The sequence below is a fragment of the Rana temporaria genome, chromosome 8 (assembly GCF_905171775.1).
Source record: "Rana temporaria chromosome 8, aRanTem1.1, whole genome shotgun sequence".
In the NCBI taxonomy this organism is placed as follows: Eukaryota; Metazoa; Chordata; class Amphibia; order Anura; family Ranidae; genus Rana; species Rana temporaria.
The window spans coordinates 62,815,944-62,834,995 of NC_053496.1; the positions used below are offsets into that span (position 1 = coordinate 62,815,944).

Here is a 19,052-nt window from a genome sequence, read left to right on the forward strand (position 1 = left end):
TACTTTGCAGCTCTAGGATAAACACACATACAAATTATAAGTCGGTGGAGCCTAACGGGGCCCAGATAACCACTAGCTGGAATACTCCCCAACAGATCCAGAAATCTTAAGCACACCAGTAGAATTGTGTTTGAAAATTTAAAGTTTCAGAACCAAAGTTCTGGTTAGTGGGGGTCAATCGATTATAATTTTCATCTGCAGCAAGGAAGACACTCAATGGAGCAAGATAAAAAAAATTCGCAAAAGAACGAAATTCTAACTCTGTTGTTTTCAATACGTTTTTGATACGTCTGGAATTCCATTTAAGTAGCAGGTTTGGATCAAATTTTAAGGGAATTTGAATGAAATTAGTTGACTCAATAATGATGGCAAGATCAAATGCTCTGGCAGACCAATTTTTTTATTTTATTTTTTTTATTTCCGCCCAAAAATTCTAACCAACTTCTACTTATGTATGGCTACCTTTTTAGGCTGCTTATACGTCTTTGTAATGCATTGTTTTGCAGTACATTTGTCATGATAGTGGTTTTAAAAAAGAAGTACTATCAAAACAGAGGCAGACAGACATTCCAAGTCTTGGTTTTATTGTTATGAAAGAATTCTCTCACTTGTTTGTTTTGCCTGGGGTCCATCACCCAGCTTGTGATATTTGACCTTGCCACAGAGGTGTAAGCAGAGAATAATAATGCCTCTTGCCCTTGGTTCACACGGCAGGTGTTTGTTATCAGGGGTGTAGTGTTAAAGTAAGGCTGTGTGTAGTTCTCAGCTCGCTGCCATTGGCAGCACAGGTTTTCATTAGCACTAGGCAAGGCCTGGTGTCTAGTGTTTCCATAAATGTGAGCTAGTCACGCAACGGCCTCTTGAACTCCTGGCAACAGGCAGAAGCAGAGTAACAAATGAACAGGGGTAAAGAAATCCCTAGTCAAAGCAGAAGTGAGGTCAGAAGAAGCTAGGAATCTGCAGACTTGAAAGGCGAGCAGGCAATGGGGGATTAATGCCGATGTGAGTTGAACACGTTGGACTTGCCGAAAACAGAATGTTTGGAGAAGGTTAAGAGCTGAAGAGATGATTCATCCTTTTAGAAGTGATCGAATGTGACTGAACTACTGTACAAGTTTAGTCTTTTTCGAGGCAGGTTTTAAAGTGTTAGCCAGATGGTGTATGTTACGATACAAATTTCTTCTTATTCATGGCATACAAATCCCAACTGTTTTTAGAAGTTACTGTGGTTTTATGGTACCATACGGCACGTGCTGGAGCTGTCCTGGGATGGCAAGGTTTTGGCAAAGTGTATGCAAGCTAATAACAAACCATAACAGGCCTAAAATTAGAAATTAATCCCTAATCTCTCAACACAAACCCACTGCTGATTTTCTCAATCTTTTTATTCCATTGCCATAATGGTACTAGCTAGATTCTGGATGGAACTCATGGCACATTTTAATCATGTAGCCAAAAAAAAAAAAACATAATTTGGATACAATAAAAAACGTTTCTAATCATCTTGGGGTAGACCTGCATGATTAATCGTTTAAAAGATCACAATCTCGATTCAACCCCCCTCACAATGCTAATCGGCTGTTTCCACAATGCTATATAAACAGGTACAGAGCCAAGCTGTCAACATTCTTCAGCACTGAGAGAGAAGACATACAATGCATCTCTCGGTTCTTTTAGACTAAAGTAATTAACTTCAGTCTGTAAATGAGGGCAGTTTAACCACTTACAGATTAAACCTTTTTCTGACATTTGTTGCTTACAAGTTAAAATCCATATTTTTTGCTAGAAAATTACGTAGAACAACCCCCCCCCCCCCCCAACATTTTATATATATATATATATATATATATATACAAAATTTGCAGAGACCCTAGATAATAAAATGGCGGACGTTGCAATATTTTATGTCACACTGTATTTGCCCAGCGGTCTTTCAAGTGCATTTTTTTGGGGGAAAAAATACACTTCAATGAATTAAAAACTAAGCAGTAAATTTGGCCCAATTTTTTTGTATAATGTGAAAGACAATGTTACGAGAATCGCGATCTTTATTCTAAGCAAAAAAAAAATATGATTCTTATTTTATCCAGGGCCATCTTTAACGCAGGGCGAAAGGGGAAGCTGCCTTTGGGCCCTGTCATTTTTGTGGGGCCCAAAGCAGCTGCTCCTTGAGCCCAGCACTGCCCGCAGTTTTCTGGGAGTAGCGGATTCCCCCCCTCCCAAGCGGCACAGCTGTGTGCCTCATGCGCTAGAGCCCTCTCATTCCGCTTGTCTCTGTCAGGAGCTGTAGGAACAGGGGACAGGGAATAATAGGGAGTGAGGCGCTCCATGTTCCGAGTCCCAACCCCACCACTGCCTGTTAGGTGGAGACCGCACTGCTGTGCTGTGAAGCTTCTGAAAACAGGTGAGCAAGGACGGCATAGAGAGGGTGGAGAGAGGGGGATTTGTATGTGCAGAGAATTGGCTGTAATGAGGTTGGAGGTGTAGTGCAGGGAAGGGGGGGGGGGGGGCCTTGTGAAAAGAGGTGCAGGTTGTGTAAGCTGGTACAGACTGTGGCGATATCAAGGTGAGCTGTGCATGGGGTGTACAGAAGCAAGCTGTAGATGGGGGGGGGGGGGTACAGAGGTGAGCTGTGGATGGGGTGGTACAGAGGTGAGCTGTAGATGGGGGGATACAGAGGTGAGCTGTAGATGGGGGGATACTGCTCAAGTGTATGTGCACTATTGCACTATTGCTATCGGAGAGCTAAATCTCCTCCTAAATGTCCCCTGCTGCACATCTGAAAGCTGTAATTCTCACTAAATTAAAATAACTGTACCTAGACAATAATCAAGATTCTTTAATATCCTCCTTCCACTCCTTTTACCATGTGATCATTGTTAAAGATTCCTTTAGCCTCTCTGTCCTGGTTCTAATTGAGTCTGTAGTGGAAAAACAATCTGTATCATTGAATGGTAGAAGATGTAATTATATTGGTTTAGTCTGGGATACTAATGCTGCATTAACTAGCTAATTTATTGATTTTTAGGTGTTGGCAATCATTTCCAATGAACCTAAGAATATATATTTCAATTAAGATCAGTCTGAAAAACTGCAGAGAAGGCTCCATCTCATAGCTTTTAGTATCACTGGTGACCCTGTCCCTGGGTTTTGTACAGCCTTGCAGTAGTTCTGTCTTTACTTTTAGACCCCTTTCACACTGAGGCAGTATTCAGGCGTTTTAACGCTAGAAATCGTGCCTGAAACTTCCTCCCATTAATTGCAATGGGTGCTTTTTTCACCCAGGTGGTGTGCTGGCGGGATGTTTTAAAAAGTCCAGCAAGCAGCAACTTTTGGGGCCGTTTTGCTTCTAAAACAGCCCTGCCCATTGCAATGAATAGGCAGCGCTTCCGAAAGTCTGAATAGCGCTTCCGAAGCACTGCAACACGGGAGTTTTTCACCCCTTTTTTGGGGGTTAAAAGTGCCCCGCTAGCGGCTGAAAAGTGGTACGAAAGATTTCCCATCTACTTCTGTTTTAGTGACAACTCCAAAATTTTGAATTTACCCCCAGTTTCAGTCTTGGAGCTGATGCTCATCATTGAAAATAAGACGGCAGTAAAAACTGCTGACAGGCTCTACCCCCCCCCCCCCCTTCTCTATTCAAAACTAAAAGGGAAGTTTTGTCTTTAGATATACTTTAAGTGGTGTGTCTCTTCTAAAAGGCTTTACTGTACTATGCACTGATTTAGTTTGAAGTCATTTAGATTGCTTTAGCCCCTTCTCATTGTGTGTATTTTGTTGATATAATGCAAATTTGCCCTCTACTGTATCTCTAACTCGACAACACTCAATAAATCTTTCTAGACAAGATAGGTTTCTGTTCCGTTGTTTCCATTTATTTTGGCACAGCGGGGAGACTGTGTAGTCCTGTAATAATGATATATTTCTGGAAAACCGATTTTTCCTGTTTGGTTAAAAGATTTACTGGGATGGCAGGCTGCAGTTAGTATTCTTTTGAAATTATTGGTAGCTTTTCAGAAAAATTTATTGCTGTAAGACTCTTTTTTTTTTTTTAAGAACCATAAAGCTGCTATACTATACTTGTTACAAATTACTCTTGAATGAACTAATTGCTCTTTAAAGCTGAAGTTAAAGTGGCGTTCCACCCATAAATATAACATTACATCCGTAGTTTTAAAAAAATGTCATTAGTCCTTTACGAAAACATTTTTTTTTTTTAGATGCCTTCAAAGTGTTGTTGCTAGGTAGAATAGGTAATCTTCCCACTTCCTGCACCTAGGTGCTTAATGCTTCCTAACCTACACCGCACAGACTCCTGGGAATGTAGTGGGTGTAACTTTCCAGGAGTCTGTGCACTCCCCAGTCTCAAAGAATCATGTGACTTGGACAGCACAGGTGCTGAAACCTGATCTGACACTGCTTGTGCAGCACTGAGCATCTGCAATCCAGGAATTCATACAGTCTGGCTTCATGATGCCCACACTTAAGATGGCCCCAGTCAATTTCTATTTTATAAAGTGTCTAAATGCTGTAACAACCTAACAAAACGGACCTTCGTTTACAGACTAACTTTACTAGAATACATTAAGCTTGTGTATTACAGGGGTATTTATATTTAAAAAGTGAAATTGTGGCCGGAACTCCGCTTTAAGCTAAAAAAGACACAAAAACAAACAGCTTTAGTCATATCACTACCTGTAATGAAGCATATCCCACATCATGCAGGCAAATGAATTCTAAAGAAATCTTCACTGGTAGGGATGCCTGTCCTCTTCCTGTTCGTGTTCTATTGGCACTGAAACCATTAACACTTATGGGTCTTCACTCTTCAGACAGAACAGCGGTGCAGATGGAATGATGGGGACACACCCACTCCTTTCTACTTCATTGAGAAGTTATTTCTGTGAATAGGATGTTTAACAATTCTGAAAGTACAGGCTGGATTGTGTCATGCATGGTGATGGCTCTTACAGTGCTGATGGTACATCCAGAAAAAAAAGACCAGCATTGTGCAGCTATGTGCTCTACCTGTCGGAGCTGTGTATGTTTACAAGCAGCCGCAGATAACTCGCACAGCCCCACAGTGCTAAATTATATTTTACTATTCTCAACGAGCAATCAGTGCTGCCTGTTCATTCTTCTTCTGGGCATTCTGTGGGAGATATTACAGCCAGCAATAGTATATATAGTCAATGATCATTCAGCCTCTCCAGGTCTGTGTGAGCTATCTGTAACTACTTGTAAACAAAAACAACCCCAGCAGATAGAATACACAGCCCTGTGGTGATCAGAGATATTTTACTGTTTATAAATGAATAAGCAGTGCTGATTGTTAATTCATAAGGCTGCTTTCACACTGAGGCGTGCAGCCGCGGTGACGGTATAGCCGCGCTATTTGTAGCGCGGCTATACCGTCGTGTTTACCGCAATATTCGGGCGCTAGCGGTGAGGTTTTAACCCCCGCTAGTGGCCGAAAAAGGGTATTACCGCGCTTTCCCATTGATTTCAATGGGAAGGCACGGTATAGGAGCGCAGCGCTTATAGTCCAAAAATAGAAAGTCCAGTTTGAATCTTTCTAAAGTGACTGGTGATGAATATGAATCATGCAGGTGCTGTAGCGTGAAAATAAGAAGCGACACCTCCACCAACGGTAGTAATGGCCGCTCACCTCACAGATATGACCCTCTGTTAGATAAGGTCATAAACAGCATTCCCATAAGGGTATCTCCAAAGGAAATCCAGCAATAGTATAAGCAATAAAAGGCAATGATCTCCAGAGCAAAGTCAGCAATCGAGCATCAAATCCAGGCATATAAAAGAAAAACAGCACATAGTGTTTCTCCGTGCAGGTATAACAAAAATTTAATAAACTTTAAAAAACACACTTACAAAGCAAGGCACTAAGTCCAGTGCCAGGAAAACAAACGTGTGTGTAGGCATAAATCAAATCTGTGATCGCGGGTGACGTCACGCTCTCCCTACCGATAGACGACCAGTTTCAGCAGACATGTTCGGTCGTCTGTACAGCCGAGCGGACAGGATTCCAGCGTACATTTGCCCGCCGGGCCAATTTCGAGTGGGCAAATATTTCTAAACATGTTTAGAAACATGCCCGCTGGAATCCTGTCCGTCGGACATGTTCGGTCGTCTGTACAGACCTACCGTACATGTCCGAGCGGCCGCCATCCCTCGCATGCGTCGAATGACTTTGACGCATGCGTGGAAGCATTGAACTGCCAGGGCCGCGCACGTCGCCGCGACGGCGCGGCCTCGTCGCCGCGTATCGAGTACACGTGGATTTCTGTATGATGGTGTGTACAGCCATCATACAGAAATCTCCGGGCAGACATGTACGCTGAAAACGGTCTGGCGGACCGTTTTCATTGTACATGTTTGCCCGTCTGTACGAGGCCTTAGATTTACCAAAACCATATAATTTGAATTCAAACCTAAACACTTTCAATTTGTATGCAATCAAGCAGGTGTTCCGTCAGATTTGGCGACCCGTTAGATTTCATACTGAAAGTGCCGTTCCATCACGGCCATCTTGGTACACCCCGCACTCGGCCACACTAAGCCTACAGTCTGAAGTCACCAAGCGGACATCTTTTTACACCCACCGAACTTTTGCATTTTACACTTATTTTTACCACTAAACTGAGCTTATATATTGTCAAATACAGTATTTAGAAGTCCGTGACACTGTTTTGATGATAAATTTTAAAAGCAGCGGCAAGCTTGTTGATCTCACACCTTTGCTAATCTGACAGAAGATCGCTGCTTTTAAAATTCAACATCAAAACAATGTCACAGACTTCTAGTTACTGTATTTCTTGATATAAGCTCAGTTTAGCGGTAAAAATAAGTGTGAAATGCAAGACTTCGTGGGTATAAAAGGATGTCCACTTGGCGCCTTCAGACTGTAGGCTTACTGCGGCTGAGTGCGGGGTGTATCAAGATGGCCGCAACGGAACATCACTTCCGCTACAAGTTTTGACGGGTTGCCATATCTGATGGAGCACGGGCCCTTGAACTACATGGTTGAAGGTAAATCTAAAGTAAATCAAACAACAAAAGTTGTATAGTGTGTATCCAGCTTAAGGGCAGTAACTAATGTTTAAGTTGTGAGAATGCTAGACATGACAGATGCTAAAAGGCTTTGACTTAATCACGCTTTTCTAGATGTAAATTTAGCAGCCAACGTTGGCTTTGGCATTTTCACATCCCTATTAACAAAAATATTTTCCCTAGTAACTTTAGCACACAAACTTTCTTCCAAATAAAATTCCATTAAATGTTTATCTTTTGATAAATTGTAGTTGCACGCTCTCCAATAAAAGTAACTGGAAAAGGCCTATTAGACCGCCACCCTGCCCAAATATATATATGTTCATTTGCAACTCTAAAAGTAATGAGAAAATCTTCGTTACAGTACTTTGATTTGTGTCCAGGAAAGTAAAAGGAAAACTCTGAACTCGGAGATCCAGTGGGGAGAAGCAATGTCCAATCATGTGAAACCATGCTGCACGGTATTAATAGAGACCTTTCTCTTTTAATCTGGCGTCATTTCTGATTTTTATTCATGTAAAATTCCAGCTTGTGTTCAATGCAGACTTATAGTGTGCTTGCTTTTTCTTTACTAGCAGACAGCACCATATTTGCTATACAAAGAACTCAATCAGCGTTGTCAGCCACGCCTGAGTTCTCCCCTACCGGACTACAGAACACATGCCTCTCTCCTCATCTATGTAACATAAAGGGGTGAATCCAGTCAGGGCCGACAACACTACTTAGGATTTCTGTGCAGCAGACAGTGTTGTCAACTCACTACACATAGGAAGGAACTCACTGGATTCCTATCAGGATCACCAGTTGTGTAGTTGCAGCATGGGGGGGTGCACATATTGCAGAGAAGTACTTAATAAGTTTTTTTTTTTTTTTAACCTCGACATACATAATGCTATCTTTTAGCTAATTTGTTTATATTAAAACATGCCAGTTGGCCTTGTTGCTGATAAGATATGCTTGTTCAGTTTAATGTGCAGTAGCAAAGCTAAATGAATGCATTAATCACCACCTAATCCAGTCAATGCTTTGCTCAGACAAAAAAAAGTTTTATTGAACCTCGTGGGCAAAACTCTTAAAGTGGTTGTAAACCCTTTACAACCACTTTAACCTACAGGTAAACCTAGATTAAGGCTTACCTGTATGTGCTTGAAACATCTCCTATACCTCCACAGAGTAGGACTGGGGTCTCCAAACTACGGCCCTCCAGTTGTTCAGGGACTACAAATCCCATCATGACTAGGCATGTCTGTGAATGTCAGGCCCCGTACACACGACCGAGTTTCTCGGCAGAATTCAGCCAGAAACTCGATCGGAGCTGGATTCTGCCGAGAAACTCGGTCGTGTGTATACTTTTCAGCGAGGAAGCCGACGAGGAACTCGTCGGGCCGAATAGAGAACATGTTCTCTATTTCCTCGTTGTTGAATTAGGAAAGTCGGCCCGCCGAGATCCTCGGCGGCTTCAACACTGAACTCGACGAGGAACTCGATGTGTTTGGCACTTCGAGTTCCTCGGACGTGTGTACGGGGCCTCAGAGTTTTTTACAATGCCTCATGGGACGTGTAGTTTCTCAACAGTTGGAGGGCCGTAGTTTGGAGATCCCTGGTCTAGGAGATATTTGCAATGTCCCCGAACGATGCCTTCTACTGCACATGCGCCGTCTTGAAAGTGCACGCTGTGCCATTTCAGGCTGGGGGCATGCCGTGACGGGAAGCGGCGTCACGCGACTCCGGCCAGTCACAGAGCCGGATTTCGCGGCCCCGGAAGGAAGAGGGGAGAAGAATGGATGCTCGCTGCCAGCGAGGAAGACGGGGACATCGCGGGCTTCTCCTGCAGGCAAGTGTCACATAATGAGCTACAATGCAATGCATAGTAGCCCATTATGCTTTACCTTTGCAGGGAAACAAAGAGGAAGTAAAACCCATCATGGTTTACTTCCTCTTTAAAAGCCTGTCTACAATGCTAAAAACTTAGTGGATGAATAGTCGGTGTCCAATCTCCTCACAGAGGATGTTGATTCCTTTGTCACTAACTGGTGCATTTCCCTGTGGCTTTGAATCATTGAAATAATGTTTGAAAAAAATCCAAGCTAGTAATTAAATTCCCACTTATTAAATGTAACATATTTTTTCTTTCTTGTTTTTTTCCCTTTAGGTTGCTTATGTGGAGCTAAAACCTTCTATATCTTACAAGATGGCTGCAGTGCAGGCTCTTCCCCTGTCCATTGATCAGAACTCTGAGGTCACCATCCCCCAAAGCCCACCGATCTCTAGGTCTCCGGTGTCTGATAGCACCATGGGAAGTGTGAGCAGTCTAATCTCTGGAAGACCTTACCATGACAAACAGTGTAAGGCCTCCGAATTTAATAACAAGTGCCGCAAGCCTTCCAACATGCCAAACTTTTTTAAGCAGCAGGAAGGACTCCTGAAAAATAATTATAACTCCCAGGATCAACTGTTTACTGGGCTTCCTACAAAGAAACCTTGTGCTTCTGCTTCTGGCGGTAATGGAAACTATGCCTATGTCAATGAGGTCTTAAAAGAGGAGTGGCTGGAAGCCAGAGCACCCAACAGCCCATGCAGTGATTTGGATGACCTACGGGAAGAAAGGACTATCAATGGAAATATAAGGGGTCCTCCACCCAAACTTATTCCTGTTTCTGGAAAACTAGAAAAGGTAAGGTTATATTTTTTGTGATCTACAATATGTAAACTTTATATATATATAAAAAAAAAAAGCTTTGATACATACAGTGCTACATAAGACATTTGGACCAGCTTCTATGGGACACTGCTACTGGGGTGATATGTAGAAATATGGATCCTATGCCAAGCACACACAGAAAGTACACTCCAAATCTTTGCTTTTGTAGCAGGTACTCAACTGGGTAAATTGTAATACAAATTTGTGCATTAAAGTGGGGTTAATTATCCCTGGTAAACTGATGTGTAAATTATAATAATCATGGAAATGAATAGGGTTCATTATAAAGCGAATTCCTGGTATTCTTCATTGTGCATTTTTACATCAAATTCTCATTTGTTCTAATGTATTAATTATAGTGTCAATTTATGATAATCTAGTTGATGAAGTTTGACCTTCCTAGTCTTTGTACACACACACACACTATATTATCAAAAGTATTGGGACGCCTGCCTTTACACGCACATGAACTTTAAAGTAGGGTTGTCCCGATACCACTTTTTTGAGACCGAGTACAAGTACCGATGCTTTTTTTTAATGTCACGTGACAGTGGCGTTCTTTTTTTTTTTTGTATTATTTACATTTTATTTTTTAAATTATTTATTGCAATTTTCTTTTTCTTTTAATCAGCCCTGTTGGGGGGGCTTTGGTGAGATATCAGGGGTCTTAACAGACTTCTGACATCTCCCCTCTGAGACAGGGAAAGGGACTAGGAACACATTTCCCCCAGTCCCATTTTCAGCACCTTTCATGCAAATATATGCGGTGTATATTTGCATATATTTGCATGAAAGGTCGCGGGTGTATGTCTACAGTATACTATGATTAAAATGCTCCATGTTACACATGGGTATTTTTAGTATTTACGCTAGTCTTATGGTCACCCCAGGGATGGATGTGTCTTAATTCGGCCAATGGGGTGTGTGTTTTTGCCTGTGCTTCCGGTGGGGGCCGGCCGAATCACCATAACTCTCTCCTTGGTTACCAGACTGGCATTTATAGACGCTGGGTGACGTACTAGCTCCACCCACCGCTGCAAAGTCCAATCCGGACGTAACGTGCGTACGGGGGAGGAGTTTTTCCTGTGACATCACCCGCGTCTTTTCTGCTGCTGCTCGTGGCTGTTGGACTCCACTGCACCATCTCCCTTATGGTTTAAGAACAAGCTGTCTTTGACCACTTGTGAAAACATATGGTCCAACTCATCTGGTAAGGAGGCATTTCTTCTACTGGTGGATCATCACATTTGCCGAAGATTTTTGCTATCTCACTGGGTGTCATCTTAATTCTTGATTCTTCAGTCAAGGACTTTATTTGTGCTGCACTTTTATTATTTATCATTAAGTTCTGTAAACATACATTTTTTAGCAAAGGAGTTAAAGCGGGGGTTCACCCAAAAATAAATTTTTAACATTACATTCAGCCGATTTGTCCTAATGACAATCGGCTGTTTTTTTTTTCCCCGTACATACCGTATTTTCACCGCCGCTTCCGGGTGTGTCTTCTGCGGGGCTGGGCGATCCTATCTGATTGACAGGCTTCCGACCGTCGCATACAGCGCGTCACAAGTTGCCGAAAGAAGCCGAACGTCGGTGCGGCTCTATGCGGCGCCTGCGCACTGACGTTCGGCTTTTTTCGGCAACTCGTGATGAGCAGTATGCGACGGTCGGAAGCCTGTCAATCAATTAGGAACGCCCAGTCCCACAGAAGACATACCCGGAAGCGGCGGTGAAAATACGGTATGTACGGGGGGAAAAAAAAAACAAACAGCAGATTGTCATTAGGACAACTCGGCTGAATGTAATGTTAAAAAATTTTTTTTTGGGGTGAACCTCCACTTTAAGTTTTATTTAGATAATCATATGAAAAAAAAATGTGTATTTTTCTACCCTTTATTGAGTGACACAGCTGGATTCAGGAATCAATGAGTTTTATCCTAGCATTCTCCTGCAAAACCATCTGGTTTCTAAATGCAGCTGTGTCCCTCAGTTAAAGGAGAAAAAAACATGTAAAATTAGTACAAAAATGTAATTTCGTCTATCATTCATTTATGAACACTACAGTGATTCTCCATTTCCACAGGAATCAGCCAGGTGTGGCATATACTGTACATATCTACATTATTCCAAGCTGGACCAATGTAACTATGTAAAAAAATAAAAAATATACTTATTAGGAATTTCGTTTTCACAAGAATGAACTACAGTGTTCACAGCAGCCAGTAGTATTAAAGGGTTTGTAAACCCTCACCTTTTTTTTCTAAAATAATAAACATACAATACTTGCCTCCACTGTTCAGTTCATTTTGTACAGTGTGTCCCCGATCCTCATCTTCTGGGGTCCCCCGGCGTCTCTCGCGGCTCCTTTTTTGCATTGGCAAACCTCCTGGGAGAAGCCCTCTCTCAGGGGGGTTACCTTGCGGGTGCGCTCCCAAGTCCAGCATTTGCATCTTTAGACACAGAATGCTGGACTCGGTCCCACCCCCGGCTCCCACGTCATTGGATTTTTTTGCACCCCCTTGTGGAATGGCGACAAACTTTGACCCTTTAAAAATCTCCATAAGCGATGTTTAAAAATTCCTACAGGTTACCAGTTTTAAGTGACAGACAAGGGCTAGTGCTATAATTCTTGCGCTTGCTCCAACGATCGCGGCGATACCACACATGTGTGGTTTGAACACTGTCTTCATATGCGGGCGCGACTCATGTATGCGTTCGCTTCTGCGTGCGAGCTCGACGGGACAGGACGCTTTAAATATTTATTTTTCTTATTTATTTTACTTTTATTTTTTTTATTTTTACACTGTCCTTTTTTTAAAAAAAAATATTTGTGTCACTTTTATCCCTATTAAAAGGAATGTACACATCCCTTGTAATAGAAAAAAAGCATGACAGGACCTCCTTTAAAGGGGTTGTAAAGGTTTTTTTTTATTTTCTAAATAGGTTCCTTTAAGCTAATGCATTGTTGGTTCACTTACCTTCTCCTTCCATTTCCCTTCTAAATGTTTTTTTTTACTTTGTATGAATTTCTTACTTCCTGTTTCTCCCCAGTAAGCTTGCCCCCATCATCCGAGCCGTTCTGGCTGGGGGTTAGTCAGCCAGGACAGCTTACTGAGGAGGAGCAGGAAGTGAAAAATTCAGACAATGAAAACAAAGAAAAAAAAACATTTAGAAGGGAAATGGAAGGAAAAGGTAAGTGAACCAGCTATGGCAGTTTACGGCAAATGGTTAAGGATACCTTTTAATTCTTGAGGTGAAAGTCCCAGTATGCCTTAACTAGTAAAGAATGCTTATGCCGCGTACACACGATCGGAAATTCCGACAAGAAAAGTTTGATGTGAGGTTTTGGTTGGAAATTCCGACTGCGTGTAGGCTGCATCTGACTTTTTCTGTCGGAATTTCCAACAGCAAAAATTTGAAAGCTAAAATTTTCTCGGCACATCGTAGTGTTGGAATTTTGTGTGACCGTGTATGCAACTCAAGCTTGAGCCAAAATGTTGTCGGAAAAAAATCCACGTTTTTCTTGTCGGAATTTCCGATCGTGTGTATGCGGCATTAGACTTTTTGCTCCTCTCTTAATATAGGGATTCATGTTGGCCTTGTAGCTACATTCCTCTTTCCATTCATATAATGATAGTAATATTGTAACCAAATAACTGTTTTGCCTCTGTATTGCAACACTGTAAGAAACATATGTATAAAGATATACATGGCCTATTGTAGAAACAGATATGGGTTTAACTGTACAGCTTCAAAAATTGAGACACATTTGCTTCAAAGTGCTTCTAAAGACAGAAGTTTTTTTTTTTTTCTACCTTAAAGTGGAGGTTCACCCGGAAATCACATTTTTTAACCTTAGATTCATGCTCATTTTGTCAAGGGGAATCGGGTAGTTTTTTTTAAATCGAAGCCGTACTTACCGTTTTAGAGATGCATCTTCTCCGCCGCTTCCGGGTATGGGCTGCGGGACTGGGCGTTCCTTCTTGATTGACAGTCTTCCGACAGGCTTCCGACGGTCGCATCTATCGCGTCACGATTTTCCAAAAGTAGCCGAACGTCGGTGCGCAGGCGCCGTATAGAGCCGCACCAACGTTCGGCTTCTTTCGGCTACTCGTGACGCGATAGATGCGACCGTCGGAAGCCTGTCGGAAGACTGTCAATCAAGAAGGAACACCCAGTCCCGAAGACCATACCCGGAAGCGGCGGAGAAGATCGCTCTCTAAAACGGTAAGTACTGCTTCGTTTTTAAAAAAAACTACCCAAATTCCCCTTGACAAAATGAGCATGAATCTAATCTTACATTTTTTTTTTTTAGGGTGAACTCCCGCTTTAAGTTTATGCAAAGAGTCAATATTTGCAGTGTTGACTCTTCTTTTTCAAGACCTTTGCAACTCCCCCCGGCATGCTGTCAATCAACTCCTGGGCCACATCCCGACTGGCAGACCATTCTTGCATAATCACTTTTGCCTTATGGCAAGATGCTCCATCATGCTGGAAAAGGCATTGTTCCTCACCAAACTTCTTGGTTGGTTGGTTGGGAGAAGTTGCTCTCGGAGGATGCTTTTGTGTCATTCTTTATTCATGGCTGTGTTTTTAGGCACAATTGTGAGTGAGCCCACCACTCGCTTGGCTGAGAAGCAACCCCAGACATGAATGGTCTCGGGATGCTTTACTGTTGGCATGACACGGGACTGATGGTTTTCTTCTACGGACAAGGTTTTTTCCGTATGCCCCAAACAGTCGGAAAGGGGATTCATCAGAGAAAATTACTTTACGCCATGCAATCCAAAACCTCTACCTTTTGCAGAATATCATTCCGTCCCTAATGTTTTTCCTGGAGAGAATTGGCTTCTTTCCTGCCTTTCTTGACACCAGGCCATCCTTCAAAAGTATTTTCCTCGTGTGTGCCGATGCACTCATGCACTCACATCTGCCTACTGCCATCCCTGAGCATGCTCTGCATCGGAGATGCCCTGATCCTGCAGCTGAATCAACTGTAGGAGACGGTCCTGGGGCGTGGCCAAGTCACGCTCTGTGAATGGACAATGTCCATTCACAGGAGCGTGGCTTGGGAGCAAGCCTGCTGGATTGCCTCCATAACAAGAGGTTTGCTATAGGGGGCACTTGGCAAGGGAGAGAAGCCAAGACCACCGGTGGGGGACCCAAAAAGAAGAGGATCAGAGCTGCTGTGTGCATAACTATTACACACAGCAGGTAAGGATAACATGGTTGTTTTTAATTTTAACCTTTAGAATCACTTTAAGTTGCCAGCTATTTTCCCCCAATAGTGATCTTTATTGTGCCGTCTTGCCCCTGTTCTCGTCTCAATGCATTACTAGTATTTTGCTAGCTCTGATAGAATCAGGTGACATTTAAGGGCCATACACACAGGACAAATATTGGGCGGCATCGGCTGGTTCATTAAAACTGGCTGACATACGGCCCGTGTGTACAGCAGCTGGTCAAGGGGCATGACCGAAAAAAAGCCTGTTGTCATTCAATCAATGTGTTCAGTGGGAAGGGGGCAATCTTGCTGTCAGAACACAGTAGCTCAGCGGCGGGAGATCACTGCACTAACATCAGAAAGTTAGTGCAGCTCCTCCTTCTGAGCTCTTCATTTTTTTTTTAAGTTAAGCCCACTGGGTTAAATGAAAACAAACGAATAGTCTGTAATGACTGTAATCTAAAGCCTAGTACAATCTAGCAGACATCTTGGACTTTCCTAGAAAGTTAATGTTTAGTTCCTTTAAGCTAGGTCTTTTCCAGGGTTGTCTGCCAGCCACACGTTGATGCATATGATAAAAATGTACAAAACCATGGAAGTTGTAAGACTCCCAACATTGCATTACCTATATCTAGGTCTGATTTGTCCTATCAGTTGAGTATACTCCCAATGCCGAGCTGCCGTAGGTAACTGGCAGGGGTTGGGTTGGGCTCTTTACACCAGAAACCATCACAGGTAAAATATATACATATATATATATACACATACAAATACAAATATATATATACCGTATTTATCGCGGTATAACGCGCTCCCACGTATACCGCGCACCCCTAAAGTGGCCCCTAATCCTGTGGAAAAAAAGTTTTTTAGTTTTTTTGTACTTACAGTTTTGGTGTCTTGCGCGGCGTCCATCGGCGGCCTCGTCAGGTCCGGCGTCCTTCTGCGGCTTCGGGTGTCCTCTTTGGCGGGTCCGGCGTCCGTCTTCGTCGGGTGTCCTCTTCAGCGGGTCGGGTGTCCTCTTCGGTGGGTCGGGTGTCCTTTTCGGCGGGCCCGGCGTCCTCACCGCTCGTTTCCCACCACGAGTTTGAATACTGCGCCGGCATATACCGAGCGCAGTACACTCGTGTATCTTCGGGCAGGCTCGGCAACTGTCGAAGATACACGAGTGTACTGCGCTCGGTATATGCCGGCGCAGTATTCAAACTCGTGGCGGGTATCGGCGTATATCGCGCACCCACGATTTTGCCCTGATTTTCAGGGCAAAATAGTGCGCGGTATACGCTGATAAATACGATATATATATATATATATGCTGTAAATATTTTTTATTTTATTTAGAGTTGAATAAATAGTACTATTAGAATATAAATTTAAATATACTGGGGCTCTATAAATATAGTGATTAATACATCCCCTCTAATGGCTGCACTTGCTTTCTGATAAATATATTCCTCACTTAGCGAAACTAACGGCAACTAACGACTTGCTAAAATTGACGCCAGCTGCATTGGTATATTGATTAAGGAAAGTCTAGACGAGCGAGTAATTTTATATTTCTCTTTTTTTTCCCTTTTTTTTTTTCCTGGCAGTTTTTCCAGCATCGCTCATTTAATGTAATTACTCCACAACAATTACCATGACACTGACTCATGCATTTTAAAGCATCTGGTAGAGGGCCTCTCAGTCTTATAGTGGACTCCTGTCACACTATGGCAAATTTATTAATTTGCGTCGGCCTGGGAAGTGGGGTCTGCTAGGGTTCAGTGATAAAAGAACATCTGCTTTTCACTCCTTTGGGTGACACATGCACTTAAAAGGAAACATACTATAACTTTCATTGGGGACACTTTGTACAAATACATAGGGAAATATTTCTAAAGTAGATAATGTGACATTCACAAAAGATTCACTACAGGTGAATTAATCACAGTATTTTAAAAACGTGTACACCAGGAAGACTTGCATGCAATCAATGCTGGGGCAGGGTTGTCCAGCACCCAGGGAGATCCTGCTGAACTAGATGGGCGTACCACCCTGTGATCTTTGGTGCACCTATTGTCCACCCTCCTGTCCCCCGGCTGCCCTTAGTGGGCATAGAGGTTGTGCTGCACAAGTACGGCCATTTCTTTGGTCTCCAACAGCTGGGGGTGGGCGGTTACACACATGGTGTGTTTTTTTTTTTATGTTGGTTGTTGGGGGGAGTGTGAGAGCTGTGGCTTGACAGCAGTAGTTGTAGGAGCAGACCGAAAAAAACACAACCTAGTTGAAGTGAGGCCGAGGTTCACCTTTTGCCCACCACTGATCGGGAGCATGCATTCACATTGGTCCCTGCCACACAAAGGAATTCAGTCTGGTGTCTCAAATCCATACATACGCTCAGAGCCGGCAACCTCAGCAGTTTTTTATATTACTTACCGTATATACTTGGGAATAAGCCGACCCGAATATAAGCCGAGGCACCTAATTTTACCACAAAAAAAATGGGAAAACTTATTGACTTGAGTATAAGCCTAGGGCAGTGATGGCGAACCTTGGCACCCCAGATGTTTTGGAACTACCTTTCCCATGATGCTCATGCACTCTGCAGTGTAGTTTAGCATCATGGGAAATGTAGTTCCAAAACATCTGGGGTGCCAAGGTTCACCATCACTGGCCTAGGGTGTCCATCTGCATGCCTCACTGTGCCTCACTGTGCCTCACTGTGCCTCACTGTGCCTCACTGTGCCTCACTTTGCCTCACTTTGCCTCACTGTGTCCATGTGCATGTCTCACTGTGCCCTTGCCTCACTGTGCCCATGCCTAGTCTGACGTTTAACATGGGAGTCTATCGAAGGGGTGCCCGGATTTGAAAAATCGGTGCTCCCCGGGCGTAGGTCCCCCCAGACAACAAACTTTGCACACTTGTAGAGGAGAAATGGGGCTACATGTGTGCTAAGTTCCAGGTCCAGGGGACCTACGACCGGCCAGTACCGGGTCCCCAAATTTACCGGAGAAATTACCATTTAACATGGGAGTCTATGGAAATGGTTGCCCGGATTTGAGAAATCTGTGTTTCCCAGGCCGTAGGTCCCTCGGGCAACAAACTTTTTACACTTGTAGAGGAAGAGTGAGGCTATATGTGTGCCAAGTTTGGAGTGCAGGGGGCCTAGGCCGGCCAGTACCGGGTACCCAAAGTCCGGGAGATCAAGCGCAAAAAGGTGACTCGAGTATAAGCAGAGGGGGGCATTTTCAGCACAAAAAAATGTGCTGAAAAACTCGGCTTATACTCGAGTATATACGGTAATTATTTTTCTTGTATGTATTTATTATGTTCATTAGCTTGAACTAAAAATGTATGTACCAAAACTTGTTTCTTTTTCATCCAGTAACTAGGAAATATTGCTAAATTTGCCATGTGCAGATTGAGCTCTATGTATGCACTAGCTTTCTGAAAGCTCAGACAGCAGCTGCTGTTGTAAAATAGACCTAAATAGCAGGGAGATCAGATTACACACACTGCCAAATAACCAATAGAGCACACACACCTCCTCCTGTGTCATAGGAGTTGCATCTGGTGAACCCATCTTACTGATGTAGCTAGTTGAATAGGCTGCTTCCATGCATGCAGGCAGTGCTAGGCTTGTTTCTTAGAAAGCCCAGCGTACTTTGTGCATTGGTTATTAATGGTGCTGCGCTTAAAACGTTATGTTTATGCTAATTAATGACTTCCTATAAATCGGTGATAAAAAACTGCAGTTTATGGATGTGTAATGTAAAAAAGAAATATGACCAAAAAGCATTGTTTTGTGTCCTGAAGGATAGTTCTAAAATAGGCCTAAATCAGGGGTGCCCAACCTTTTGAAGCGCGAGGGCCGCTTAAGCGACTTGGTAACTGGTCGCGGGCCACAATCAGCGGAGCGGGCGGATGGCAGGTCCATGTCCGCTCTGCATGTGCAGAGCAGACACGGACACAGCTGGAACTGATTGGAGGTAGGACACAAGTCGGTTTACATCTGCCATTCCTTGGAGGTGAGTGGCGGGTCCAATTGGGTCGGACTGACCGTGTGAAAGGGGCCC

At 43.2% G+C, this 19,052-nt stretch overlaps 1 protein-coding gene across 3 annotated transcripts in view; it reads left to right on the forward strand.

The window, feature by feature from the left end:
• The window catches only part of LZTS2 (leucine zipper tumor suppressor 2), a 237,343-nt gene that overhangs the window by 206,711 nt on the left and 11,580 nt on the right, over positions 1 to 19,052 (forward strand). For all 3 annotated transcript variants that reach the window (XM_040361905.1, XM_040361904.1, XM_040361906.1), the window contains one exon: positions 9,221 to 9,742. In XM_040361905.1, the coding sequence (XP_040217839.1) occupies positions 9,260 to 9,742 (483 nt within the window). In that variant the 5' untranslated portion in view covers positions 9,221 to 9,259. The remainder of the gene's footprint in view (positions 1 to 9,220; positions 9,743 to 19,052) is intronic.